Consider the following 13,744-nt stretch of genomic DNA (forward strand, 5'->3'; position numbering starts at 1 on the left):
ACGAGAAAGCAACTGCCAGGGTGAAGCACCTTCTTCCACTAAACTCTGGTTCCGGATGCTCCTCAATCCGTGCTCGCCCCAGAGTAAACTAGGTGGGCAGGAACTCGAGCTCGCACATGCGCAGTAAAGCTCAACGGCAGCCGCCCCGCCCCCCTGCGCACTAGCCCCGCCCCCCTGCGCACTAGCCCCGCCCCGGCTTCGCTCCTCTCGCCCAAATCTGGGGGGACGGTGTTACCGCCTCACCGGTCCGACTTTTTTCCTTCCGGCCTCCATTGCTTTTCCCCCGCAATGGCATCCGGCCTGGGGAGACTGCTCTTGCGGGGGCCCCGCTGCCTCCTGGCACCGGCCGCCCCCATCCTCGTCCCGCCTGTCCGGGGCGTGAAGAAGGGATTCCGCGCCGCCTTCCGCTTCCAGAAGGAATTAGAGCGGTGGCGCCTGCTCCGGTGCCCGCCGCCGCCCGTGCGCCGGTAGGAGGCGCCTCGGAGGGGGTTCGGAGTGGCGGGTCGAGGACCGGGCGGCGGCGGGGAGGGTTGCCCCTCGCCAAAGCGTGCCCGGCGTGAGCCCAGGACGCTTGCGGTAGAGACCGCGGTGGAACGTGGCCGCGTGCGCCGAGGCCCAGGGGATGGATTTCTGCCGCGGGGCTCTTCGGAACTCTGACTTCGATCCTGTCAACTGAGAGTTGTGAGAAATGAGGCCTCGCGAGTGTAACCTTTATGCGGGCGTGGGGGTTGTAGACCCTGTGTTGTAAGGGCTGAGAATTCTGGGGCACAGATAAGAGAGATGAAAGCATTCCACAGCATTGCAAGAGCGAAATTAAGTGTATGCAACTACAATACCACTTGTCAGAATAAAAGGAAAACAGTTGAGCTTAGGGTTTGTGTGTGTGTGTGTGTGTGTGTGTGTGTGTGTGTTTGCCCTACTTTATCTTGTTTTATCTTAATCTTGTTGCAGTCGTTGTCTGGCAGTAGCTTGGGAGAGAAGGCCAGTGTCCTCCTGGTAGAGTCACAGGTAGCTCCAAATGAGATCTACTGTACGTGAGGTCTTGCATCTTTTTGTCTTTAGTAACGTGTCTTTGACGTGTAGTCATGGCAGTTATAAGATCGATGCGCCTCACTCTTTTTTGACTTAGGTTTGTAGGTCTTTGAGTTCCATATTGTAGCGGGTACAACAGTGACTCGCTTTGAAGTGAGTACTCCTTTGGGATTAAGTATGAAATTTCATGGCTACTTTAATATTTCCCCTCCCAAAGTTGAACCAATTTGTACATATATCAGGAATATGTGTTCATATTCCTCCACTCTTTCTAAACAATATTGAGTTCCTTTCCTGATAGGCAAAAAATAGTTATCTCTTCTGAATTCACAGTTCTTTGATTATTGTGAGGTTAGTCATTTTAAGCTTTTATAGTTGGATGAAACTAAGCATTAGATAGGTTTACATACATTTTATGACTTACAGCCAAGACCCTCAGAGCTTCCTTTTTAAAAAAAATTTTTTTAAGTTTACTTATTAATTTTGAGAGAGAGAGAGAAGAGAGCAAGTCGGATAGGGGCAGAGAGAGAGAGGAGAGAGAGAATCCCAGGCAAGCTTCAGACGTTTAACTGACTGAGCCACCCAGGCACCCCTCCTATCCTATTTTACTTAAAAGAGTTTTATTTGGCTTTCAGTGTCTCTTTAGAAAGACCTTTTAGTCATTCCTGGAAATGATAATGAACTTTTAACCTACTTACTATGATACTAGATTATTTAGTTGCTAATCTAAATGGGTGTTTTAAAAACGGGATAAATAAAAGATAAATATAATGTACTTATTGTTTATTGTTTATATCTTGAACCTGTAAAATTATAATGTGTATTTCATACCTAGGTATAAAGCATAATTCCATGGTTACAGGAGAAATTAGGAATCCAAAGGTAGGGTAATGGCTCAGTCTCTGATATAGAAGAACATCTTTAACGGGGCAGTTGGCTTCAAGGGAAAACAAGTTCAGTGAATGTAGCAAAGAACTCCAAGTAATCATCTGACTTAAGTTTTAACTTTTAGAAAATCAAAGCCTGGTGTTAACAATGAAACTCCGTCTTTTTAAATTTCCTTTACGTAGTCAATAAGATTGCATCCCAGTGAACAGTCTTGCATCACTGTAACATTTTTTTGTTCTCTTTACCATCTCTTACTGTCTTCTCTTCTGTGTTTTCAGTTCAGAGAAGCCCAACTGGGATTACCATGCTGAAATACAAGCATTTGGACATCGGTTACAGGAAACCTTTTCCTTAGATCTTCTCAAAACTGCATTTGTTAATAGCTGCTATATTAAAAGCGAGGAGGCCAAGCGCCAAAACCTTGGAATAGAGAAAGAAGCTGTTCTTCTGAATCTTAAAGATAATCAGGAACTCTCTGAACAAGGGACATCTTTTTCAAAAACTTGCCTCACACAGTTTCTTAAGGATGCATTCCCAGACTTGCCCCCCGAAGGCATTAAAAGTCTTGTTGACTTTCTCACTGGTGAGGAAGTGGTGTGTCATGTGGCCAGAAACCTGGCGGTGGAGCAGTTGACACTGAGTGCAGAGTTTCCAGTTCCCCCACCTGTCTTACGGCAGACGTTCTTCGCAGTGATTGGAGCCTTGCTGCAGAGCAGTGGCCCCGAGAGGACCGCTCTTTTCATCAGGGTAGGTAGTGCTTACTCGCAGAGGCTGGGACCTGCCTGAGGTGGACAGAAGAAATAAAGGTCTTTAAAAATGTTTTTTTGGGGCGCCTGGGTGGCTTAGTCGGTTAAGCGTCCGACTTTCGCTTAGGTCATGATCTCGTGGTTCGTGGGTTCGAGCCCCGCGTCGGGCTCTGTGCTAACTGCCAGCTCACAGCCTGGAGTCTGTTTCAGTCTGTGACTCCCTCTCTCTTTGACCCTCCCCTGCTCACGCTGTCTCTCTCTATCTCCTAGAAATAAATAAAACATTAAAAAAAAAATTTTTTTTTAAGTAAATAAAAATATTTTTTTAACATTTATTTTTGAGAGAGCAAACGAACGAGCTGGCACATGCACGTAGGGGAGAGGCAGAGAGAGAGGGAGACACAGAATCTGAAGCAGGCTCCAGGTTCTGAGCTGTCAGCACAGAGCCTGACGCGGGGCTTGAACCCACAAACTGTAAGATCATGACCTGAGCTGAAGTCCGGTGCTTACCTAACTGAGCCACCCAGGCAGCCCTGAAAACAATTTTTTGTAATTCATTCCTTTGTTATATGATCTTGGAAAGTTCTCTGTGAATTTTTCTCCCTACCAAATTCTGAGAAAGCCCTAAAGCTGTTTTATGGTCGTGTCTCATTATTGAGGACGTCATCAGAGGTGAATATTAAATGCTGGGTGGTGAGTTCCTAGGACTGCAAGCCTGGTCTCCATAGTCAGGTCCAAGGGCGGTGCTCCATGGTGCCTGCTCAGCAGGTGTTCAGTGAATGAATGAAGCTAACTATTCAGAGGCCTGGTGCCGTCAGGGAGCTTCATGCCGAGGTCCCGGCTGCTGTTCTGTTTTTACAAGTCATAAAATCTTGGATTTCTGAGTCCCTGTGATGTATACCTAATTCCTTGGTAGCCAGTAACTTAGCTGATGAAAATACTTAACATAATTGGGATTCCTTGACTCCCCCTGTTCTTTGAGAATTTAGCTGGGAGGATTTTTATCCCTTACATTGGATGAATGCATGAGGTTTGGTGACCTTTATATAATGGTAAATCCACATGATTACTTTTAAGTCAAAACACAGTTTTTTTTTTTTTAATGTTTTACTTATTTCTGAGAGAGAGAGAGAGACAATGTGAGCAGGGAAGGGTCAGAGAGAGGGAGATAAGAATCTGAAACAGGCTTCAGGCTCTGAGCTAGCTGTCAGCACAGAGCCCGACGTGAGGATTGAACCCAGGAACCACGGGATCATGAGCTGAGCCAAAGCCGGACGCTCAACCGACTGAGCCACCCAGGTGCCCCAAAACACAGTCTTGATTCAGACATTTGAATGTCAGGTCCTTTAAAACCAGCATCTCTTACTGTTGGAATCTATTCATTTAGTTTTGATATTGAGTTTCATAATTTTGATGGAGAAGAATACTGTATTGGCCAACATTCAGGCTTTGTTCGTATCTGTCTTCTCCTTCCCCAACTACAGCCTGGAATAGGTGGGCCACCTGTTTGCCTTTGGGAAGCAGGTATATTAACTGCTTGTCCGGAGTGGGAGCTCGGAGAAGGAGAACAAGAGATTCTTACTTGGTGTGATGGCTTTCATCTGATCTAGTGCTTTCTGAGCCTGGTTGATGTTTAAAACAGACTCCACTAGGCATTGTATTCCCTGCTGGGACCTTCCTTTTTTATTTTCTTATTTTTTAATTTTTTTTATTTTTGAGAGAGAGATAGAGACAGTGTGATCCGGGGAGGGTCAGAGAGAGAGGAGGGAGACACAGAATCCGAAGACAGGCTCCAGGCTCTGAGCTGTCAGCACAGAGCCCGACGCGGGGCTCAAACCCACGAACCGTGAGATCATGACCTGAGCCAAATTCGGACACTTAACTGACTGAGCCACCCAGGCGCCCCTCCCTGCTGGGACCTTCCAACCATCTTCCTTGACCTGAGTATTGACTGTTTTCCCCACGTCAGCTTCCGGTTTCCTGGATAGGATTCCCTAAGAAATGCTATCCCTTCTGTGAGTTGCACATTAGGTCTCAAGGATAGTTAGACCTTTGACATCAGGCGCAGGCTTCTGCTGGCAGCTTCTGCCAGCCTGTTTGCTATAAGCAGGGAATGTGTATTGGCTGCCAGTCGACTGTATTTCTCGTCCCAGATTTGGAAGCCAGTTGACTTTTTGAGGCCCTCGTGGCTTGAGGTGAAAAGGAAAGGCTCTCATTTGCCCTCGCCCCTCCCAATAAAATAGCTTTTCTAAAGAAATCCTCACTAAGCCCCCCCATGATTTCCATTCTCTTGTCCCCTTAGCTTCTGTGGAGTCTTAGAACTGTCTAAACAAATTTTGGTCCCTTTACTTTTTTTTTTAATTTCCGCAAGGTAGTCCTGAGATCATTTTGTAAATCCGTGCTCTCCGTATCTTAGAGACTCTGTTGACAGTTCTAATCATGAGTCCTATTAGAGTTAAATGAGTCTCATACCTGTGTCTTATTTCATTCATTTTCCACCTAGGATCTGTTGTTTACTGTGTGCTGAGCACTTTGCTGAGCACTGGAGCCTGAGCAACTGGGGATGCGATTCTTGCCTCCAGGGTCCTAGTCACAGCTCGTCAGGCAGTTCAAGAGGGAGCTGGGTGTTCTCAAAGATGTATTATAAAGGTGTGGAGGGAACTGGGAGGCAGCAGTCAGCTATAACAGGGTTAGGGAAAGTATGAAAGTGATGCTCCCCTAAGAAGGACATCCTAGGAAGAAACCTTGAGGATAAGCTTGTGTTTGGGGAACTACTGGTATTTTGTGTGGCCAGATCATCTTGTACCTGGGGAAGTGATAGAGGTGATTTTTTAAACCTGTGCTCCTCAGAAGGTAGTTTGGCATCAGTAGCATTAGAATCGCTGAGAACTTAGAAACACTGATTCAGAGGCACCACTAGCTCAGTCTGCTGATTCAGAAGCTCTAATAAGAGTCGGGCCTAGGAATCCATTCCAACTAGCCCTCCAGGGGGTGACTTTTTAAATGTGAGCAGTGTTCTTAGCGGATTGAAGAGTACACAGTGGATGGGCTTGTAAAGACTGACCTGTGGAAAGCTGGAGGAGTTTTAATAGGTTTCCATGATCATATGTACATTTTAGAAACATTTCTTCATACTGTCTCCCTGTTGTGGGGAGGTGAGATTGCAATATTCAACCTACACTCCCACCGAAAGCTCTGATAATAAAGTACTAAGACCAGGAACCTATAGGGAAAAAATAGGAGGCATAGATAATCACCAGAAAAATCTAGGTTTCTTTTTATATTTCTGCTAATATCTTAGGCATTCAAATTGTCTTTCCTTACCTTACTGTTATATTGCAGATGATCCCAGTGATTCCCTCATAGGTGTAAATAACATAGGTGTCTCGTAAGGCAACTCTCTCTATACGTTGAAATTTCAGTCCCCCACTGAGGACTTATAAATTTAAAACATGTTTTTAAACTCTAGTGTGATTAATGTATAGTGTTATATTAATTTCAGGTGATATGTTTTTTACTAAGGCTGAAATAGAGTTCTGGTGCTCAGGCAAGTGTAATGAAATTGACTATTTTATGAACTAAGGTGTTTTTTAAATTTCTCCCCTTCTGTCCCCATTTACCCATCCTTTACTATGTACTGGGTTTTTTTTTTAATTTTTTTTTAAAGTTTATTTGTTTTTGAGAGAGAGCGTGAGCAGGGGAGGGGCAGAGAGAGAAAGAGAGAATCTCAAGCAGGCTTTGCACTGTCAGTGCAGTCTTATGCGGGTCTTGAACCCATGAACTGTGACATGACCTGAGCTGAAACCAAGACCTGGATTCTCAACCCACTAAGCTACCCAGGTGCCCTGTACTGTGTTAACACAAGTTAGTCGCAGTATGTTTTCATGAAAATTTATGTTCCCATATTTTCTGTCAATATTGATAATTTTTTTTAATTGGCAAAATTAATTCTCTTTGAATGTTCAAAAGCTTTTCCATTTTCTTAGCTTATAAAATATTATCAGGTCTTAAATAGTTTGAAAAGATACTTAATGTGAAATTATTTAAATGATTTTTTTTTTAAATCATGAGTTTCAACAGCGAAGTACTATCATCTAGAGGCCCTTTTTTTTTTGAGAAAGGGATAAACCTAGAGTGTGAGCAAGGGAGGGGGCAGGGGAAGAGGGAGAGAATCTTTTTTTTTTCTTTTTAAGTTTATTTATTTTTGAGAGACACAGAGAGACTGAGCATGAACAGGGGAAAGGCAGAAAGAGAGGGAGGCACAGAGTCCAAAGCAGGCTCCAGGCTCTGAGCTCAGTGCGGGGCTTGAACCCACAAATTGCGAGATCATGACCTGAGCTGAAATCAGACATTTAACTGACTGAGCCACCCAGGTGAGAATCTTAAGAAGGTTTCACACCTAGTGTGGAGCCCAGAGCTTGATCTCAGCCCCCTGAGATCATGACCTGAGCTGAAGCATCACTTAGGTAATAGCCACCCAGGTGCCCGGCCCCCATAGTACTTTCTTATACGAGTTTCTTCTGGAAGTTACTACTCTTTATTCATTAATACATTTGTTTTAAAAATCTTTTTCTTATTGATGTATTTCTAAGATAAGATTTCACCTTCAACTATTATTTTTTTTATTCAGGCTTTTATTTAAATTCTGTTTAGTTAACATGGTATAAGAGTAGTTTCAGGAGTAGAATTTAGTGATTTATTACTTACATATAACACCCAGCGCTCATCCTGACGAGTGCATTCTTTAATACCCATCCCTCATCTAACCCATCGTCCCCACCCCCCTTCTAGCAACTGTCCCGTTTGTTCTCTCTAGTCAAGAGTGTTTTCTGGTTTGCCTCTTTATTCCCTTATGTTCTTCTATTTTTTTATAATTCCACATATAAGCGAAATCATGTAGTATTTGGTTTTTTTTTTTTTTCTGACTTATTTCCCTTAGTATAATACACTCTAGCTCCATCCGTGTTGTTGCAGATGGCAAGATTTCATTCTTTTTGATGTCTGAGTAATACTACATTGCAGCCATACACCACATCTTCTTCATCCATTCATCAGTCCGTGGACATTTGGGCTTTCTCCATAGTTTGGCTATTGTTGATAGTGCTGCTATAAACATCGAGGTGTACCCCTTCAAATCAGCATTTTTTGATTCTTTGGGTAAATCCCCAGTAGTGCAGTTCCTGGGCCATAGGGTAGTAATATTTTCATTTTTAAGGAACCTCCACACTGTTTTCCAGAGAAGTGCCACCAGTTTGCATTTTAAGTTTAAGAGGGTTCCCCTTTCCTTGTATTCTCACCAACATCTTATGTTGTTAATTTTAGGCATTTGTTGTTTCTTGTGTTGTTAATTTTAGGCATTTGTTGTTTCTTGTATTGTTAATTTTAGGCATTCTGGCCTGTGTGAGGTGGTATCTCATTGTGGTTTTGATTTATATTTCCCTGATGATGAGTGATGTTGAGCATCTTTTCGTGTATCTGTTAGCCATCAGTATATATCTTCTTTGGAAAAATGACTGTTCATGCCTTCCCATTTTTTAACTGGTTTATTTGTTTTTTGGTTATTATTTGAGAAGTTTTTTAATAGATTTTGGATACTAACCCTTTATCAGGTATGTCATTTGCAAATAGTTTCTCTCATTCTGAAGGTTGCCTTTTAGGTTTGTTGATTGTTTCCTTCGCTGTGCAGAATCTTTTTATCTTTAAAAAAATTTTTTTTAAATATTTATTTTTGAGAGAGAGAAGACAGAGTACAAGAGGGGAGAGGGGCAGAGGCAGAGTGAGACCTAGAATACAAAACAGGCTCCAGGCTCAGAGCTGTCAGCACAGAACCCCTACGTGGGGGCTTAAGCTCACGGAAGAGATCATGACCTGAGCTGAACTCGGACACTTAACTGAGTTACCCAGGCGCCCCAGAAGTTTTCTTTTTTTTTTTTTTTTTTATCTTGGTGACGTCCCAGTAGTTCATTTTTACTTTTGTTTCCCTCGCCTCCAGAGATGTATGTAGGAAGAAGTCTCTATGGCCAAGGTCAAAGAGGTTTTTGCCTGTGATCTCCTCTACGGTTTTGATTGTTTCCCATCTCACATTTAAGTCTTTCATCCATTTTAAACTTAACTTTTGCATATGGTATAAGACAGTGGTCCAGTTTTATTCTTTTGCATGTCGTTGTCCAGTTTTTCCATCACTTTTTGTTAAAGAGACTTTCTTTTTTCCAATGGATATTCTTTCCTGCTTTGTTGAAGATTAGTTGACCATACTGTTATGGGTCTATTTCTGGGTTTTCTATCCTATTCCATTCATGTGTGTCTGTTTTTGTGTCAGTATCATATTGTGTTGATGACTACAGCTTTGTAATATAGCTTGAAGTCTGGAATTGTGATGCCTCCAGCTTTTTCTTTTTCAAAATTGCTTTGCTTTTTGAGGTCTTTTGTGGTTCCATACAAATTTTCAGATTGTTCTAGCTCTGTGAAAAATGCTGTGGTATTTCAATAGGGATTGCATTAAACGTGTACGTTGCTTTGGGTAGTGTAGACGTTTTAACAATACCTGTCTTCCAACCCATGAGCATGGAATGTTTTTCCATTTTTTGGTGTCATCTTCAGTTTCTGTCATAAGTGTTCTGTGGTTTTTAGAGTGCAGATCTTTTACCTCTTTGGTTAGGTTTATTCCTAGATACCTTACGGTTTTTGGTATAATCTTAAATGGAATCGATTCCTTGATTTCTCTTTCTGCTGCTTCATTATTATTGTATAGAAATGTAACATTTCTATATGTTGATTTTGTATCCTGTGACTACTGAATTCGTGTATCAGTTCTAGCAATTTTTTGGTGGAGTCTTTTTGGTTTTTTATATAGAGTATCATATCTGCAACAACTATGATTTTTGTAATAAAACTTAACATGAAAATCTATACAGAAATGAAAATGAATAGTACATTTTGTCCTTTTTTCAATTTGCATTGTTTTTAAATTCTCTTAAAAGTGTACTTTGAATTATGGTCTGTATTTTCATCATACTAATTTAAATGTATAAATTCTATTTTTTATGCACAGGACTTCTTAATTACCCAGATGACTGGAAAAGAACTCTTTGAGATTTGGAAGATAATAAATCCTATGGGGCTCCTGGTAGAAGAACTGAAGAGAAGGAATATTTCAGCTCCTGAATCTAGACTCACCAGGCAGTCTGGAAGCACTACAGCTTTGCCTGTGTTTTTTGTTGGCTTATACTGGTTAGTAAAACTTTAATCTTAACTTCATTACATTGAGTGGAAGCCTTAAAAACTGACTTCACAATTCCTTAATGTAACCTCTAATTGTAAAACATTTTTAAAATCTCACTCCCACGATTATCTATTTACTGCTTCCTTTCTTGTTGGTTATTCTGAGGGGAAGCCAAGGAATCTGGTTTGCTAATAGTAGCTTTTGCTAACCAAGTATATGTTGTATATTCGGAAGTAAGAATTTCATGGTATTCTCCATATTTCTGTGGAAAAAAAAAAGTTCTTATTCAAAACTGTTATTACAGATGGAACCCTAATCCACACTTGTGACAGCTTCAGCTGAGCCTAGGACTGGAAAAGGAAGGGTTTAGTTGTTCTTCAAATTATAGAAATCAGCCCACATTGAACATGTGTTAGTAAACCGTTGGCTCGCCTCACACTGACTGAATATGTAAGCGACCTCGATTAAAATCTAGGTAAATGTTTTTCTGATCTTTATATGATGAAGGGTTTTCTAGGGTAAAGGCGATGGAAGACATCACAAAGGAAAACATGAAAATATAAAAAGTTTCAACTTGAAGTGCACAGCACAGTGAAGAGATAGTTCTTCTTATCAGGCTGAAAAGTCTTAAAACACATCCTTTCTCAGCAGCTCATATACTCCTGGCAGAAGAAAAGAGTGGTGCAGTATTTCTGTCAGTAATTCTGACAAAACGCCGAAGTCTTTAAATGCTTCACGTTCTTTGATTTGGTGTTCTCACTTTGCGTGTGTCTCTCGAGGCTGTAAACAGAGACGTTCATTTGTAGTTTACCCTCTATCCCCTGAGCCTACCGCAGCTCCTTGGACGTGGTGGTCAGTAAGCAGTTGTTGAACTAATTGCAGTTTTTACGTTAGACAAAAAATTAGTAATACCTTTGGTGTCCAGCAAGAGGGAAATGGCAAATGCACATGTTGGAATCTGGTACAGCGCGGACAGGTGAGGTGCTTAAAGGGTTTTAATGATACACGGAAAGTTTGAAGGATGATCTCTTACATTTAAGCAAAAAAAAGGAGTCTGCCCTATTACTAACAGTGGTTGTCATCAGGTAGTAGAATTATTAATGATTATTATCTAGGAAGAAACCTAGATTTTACCTAATGGTTTTGAAAAAAATGAACAGTGATATATTATCACCTTTATTGGACTAGAAACATGATAAATAAACATTGTGTGGTTGAAATTCACTTAGATGATTTTCTCTATCCTTTATTTTGTACAAATATGTACGTGTGTAACTATTACTGTGACGTTTAACTTACATAGTTAAATTTTGTTTCATATCAAATTATTACCACAGCAGGTGTTTCTTATCTAATTCCTTCCACATTGTTTTTCTTTCTTTTTTTTTTCTTTTTAAAATTTTTTTTAAATGTTTGTTTATTTTTGAGAGAGACAGAGAGGGAGACCCAAAATCCGAAGCAAGCTCCAGGCTCTGAGCTGTTAGCACAAAGCTCGATGCGGGGCTCGAACTCATGAACTGTGAGATCATGACCTGAGCTGAAGTCAGATGCTTAACTGACTGAGCCACCCAGGTGCCCCCACATTATTTTACCTTCACAGGTTTTTTGTTTTTCTTTGATTTGAGCCTTCCTTAGCTTTCAGGTCAACTTCTATTGAATCCAAGCTACTAAGTGGAATTGCTATTCATGAAATTTTCAGAGATGCTTCTTTTAGTTGGATACATCCAGCTGGGGTCAGGAAATTTCCAGGTAGTAGTTAAATATAATTGAGAAGTAGCACACCCATACCACATTTGTTTAGTGCCCATCCTTTGCTCCCTTGCAAGAATATCTTTTACATTTTTTGGAGAAGAGATTGCTAGTTCCGGTAATATAGATATCAAGTAAAGCAGAATACGCATTTTTGTTTTAATTTGGTTTTAATAGAACACCAGTAGCCTAAAGTGTTTACTGTGGTACCTCAGGTATCCTTTGGGAATATATCAAAGTAGATTATCATATATAAAATTTTTTAATCTTAGCAAATTTTAAAGATCTAGAGCTCTTAATTTAAAGTCTAGAACTGGGGTGCCTGTGTAGCTCAGTCAGTTGAATGTCCTGACTCTTGTTTTTGGCTCAGGTCATGATCTCATGGTTTGTGAGATCAAGCCCCTGTGGTTGGGATTCTCTCGCCCTCCCTCTCTCTACCCCTCAACATGTGCACACTCTCTCTCAAAATAAATAAAACTTTAAAAAAATATATAGAGAGAACTAATATCTCATTTGTTTTAAAGTTTAGATGAAAAATCAGAAAAGCACAATTTTTTTCCATAAAAGTTTTCCTTATATTACAGGTTCAAGATAAATTAAAAATAATGTAGTTATATTTTCCATGAATAGTCTTTTTTTGTTTTTGAGAAAGAGGGCACAAGTGAGCCAGGGGCGGAGAGAGAGAGAGAGAGAGAGAAAAGCAGGGCTTACCCAGAATGGGGCTTGTGTTCACCCAAAGCAGGACTTGAGCTCACCTGATGTGGGACTCGAACTCATGAACTGTGAAATCAGGACCTAAGCTGAAGTCAGATGCTTAATGACTGAGTCACCCAGGTGCCCTCCAAGAATAGTTTTAATCATTTTTTGAGTTTTTGTAAGAAGATTTTTATATATTATTTCATCAACAATGGAACAAACCCATACTTACCTAAATGCACCTTGGGTTTTGATTTGAAAACTATTGGACCTGGGGTGCCTGGGTGGCTCAGTCAGTTAAATGTCCAACCTCAGCTTAGGTCATGATCTCGTGTTTTGTGAGTTCAGGCCCTGTGTCGGGCTCTGTGCTGACAGCTCAGAGCCTGGAGCCTGTTTCAGATTCTGTGTTTCCCTATCTCTCTGCCCCATTCCCGCTCGCTCACTTGCTCGCTCGCGCTTGCTCTCTCTCTATCTCAAATAAATAAACATTAAAAGAATTTTTTTAGATAAGAAAAAAACATTGGACCCTACCGAGTTTATATTTCCATGGAAATGTAGAATTTCTTGTCTAACTACTGTATATAATGAATTCGCAAAAAACAAAACAAAACAAAAATACCCCTGATATTCAAAAGATACTACATCCAAAGCTCTTGTGTTACTTCTGGTAGATATTCTTGCCAAAATAAGATTTAGAATCCAGAACAGACTTGTGGCCTGTGTTTTATGATGCGCGGGTGATTTCAGACGACTCTTGCTTGATCTGTTGTCTAGTGACAAAAAGCTGATCGCGGAGGGACCTGGGGAGACGGTGCTGGCCGCGGAAGATGAGGCGGCTCGAGTGGCGCTGCGGAAGCTGTTCGGATTCACGGAGAACCGCCGGCCCTGGGACTATTCCACGCCCACGGTCAAGTTCAGAGCGGAGGAGCCGGTCTCGGCCAGCCCCCCAGCCGAGCATGCGGCAGCCTGACACCCGCGAGCCAGACAGGGAGACGCACATCAGAGATGCTCGAGGCTGGACACTTTTCACGTCGTGAAGAACTAGGTCTGGCTCCTCATCATGAGTTCCTAAAATAAAGCAAGTGTTCATAAGGTCGTTGGTGGGTTTTTTTTTTGTTGTTTTTTTTGTTTTGTTCTGTTTTGTTTTGTCCAAAGGTTTTTTTGATGTTTTCCAGTAAGTTTTTTTCTCAAGTCCTTGACTTTATTATTGTATTTTACATGGCTAGAGTTAGGTGTATTTTATTCCTATCTGGCTTCATCATAATTTGAGTATGTGTTTTATGTGAACTTTAATGACAATAAAAAAAGTCGTTCTTTCTCTAAAGATTTCATTGTGCTGTAATCTGATATACCCAGGTTGGTGAACTTTGCCCCTCAAATATTATTTTAGCTAAAATAGTAATCATTCCTA

General features: G+C 41.2%; 1 protein-coding gene across 1 annotated transcript; it reads left to right on the plus strand.

Moving 5' to 3' along the window:
- Nucleotides 1-248: 248 nt before the first annotated feature.
- MRPL44 (mitochondrial ribosomal protein L44) lies at nt 249-13,448 on the plus strand. The gene is made up of 4 exons (XM_039236816.1): nt 249-467; nt 2,199-2,667; nt 9,718-9,896; nt 13,108-13,448. Exons 1-4 carry the CDS (start codon nt 289-291, stop codon nt 13,301-13,303), a joined length of 1,023 nt encoding a protein of 340 aa, XP_039092747.1. The 5' UTR covers nt 249-288; the 3' UTR covers nt 13,304-13,448.
- Nucleotides 13,449-13,744: the final 296 nt, after the last annotated feature.

Source organism: Hyaena hyaena, unplaced genomic scaffold, assembly GCF_003009895.1.
Source record: "Hyaena hyaena isolate Hyena2069 unplaced genomic scaffold, ASM300989v1 scaffold_117, whole genome shotgun sequence".
Taxonomy (NCBI): Eukaryota; Metazoa; Chordata; class Mammalia; order Carnivora; family Hyaenidae; genus Hyaena; species Hyaena hyaena.

Excerpts from the sequence above, each read along its gene's own strand:
- MRPL44 (XM_039236816.1), top strand. The coding sequence starts at position 289 with ATGGCATCCGGCCTGGGGAGACTGCTCTTGCGGGGGCCCCGCTGCCTC. Across the intron at positions 2,668-9,717 it reads GGACCGCTCTTTTCATCAGG|GACTTCTTAATTACCCAGAT; the intron begins GTAGGTAGTGCT and ends TTTTATGCACAG. Across the intron at positions 9,897-13,107 it reads TTTTTTGTTGGCTTATACTG|TGACAAAAAGCTGATCGCGG; the intron begins GTTAGTAAAACT and ends TCTGTTGTCTAG.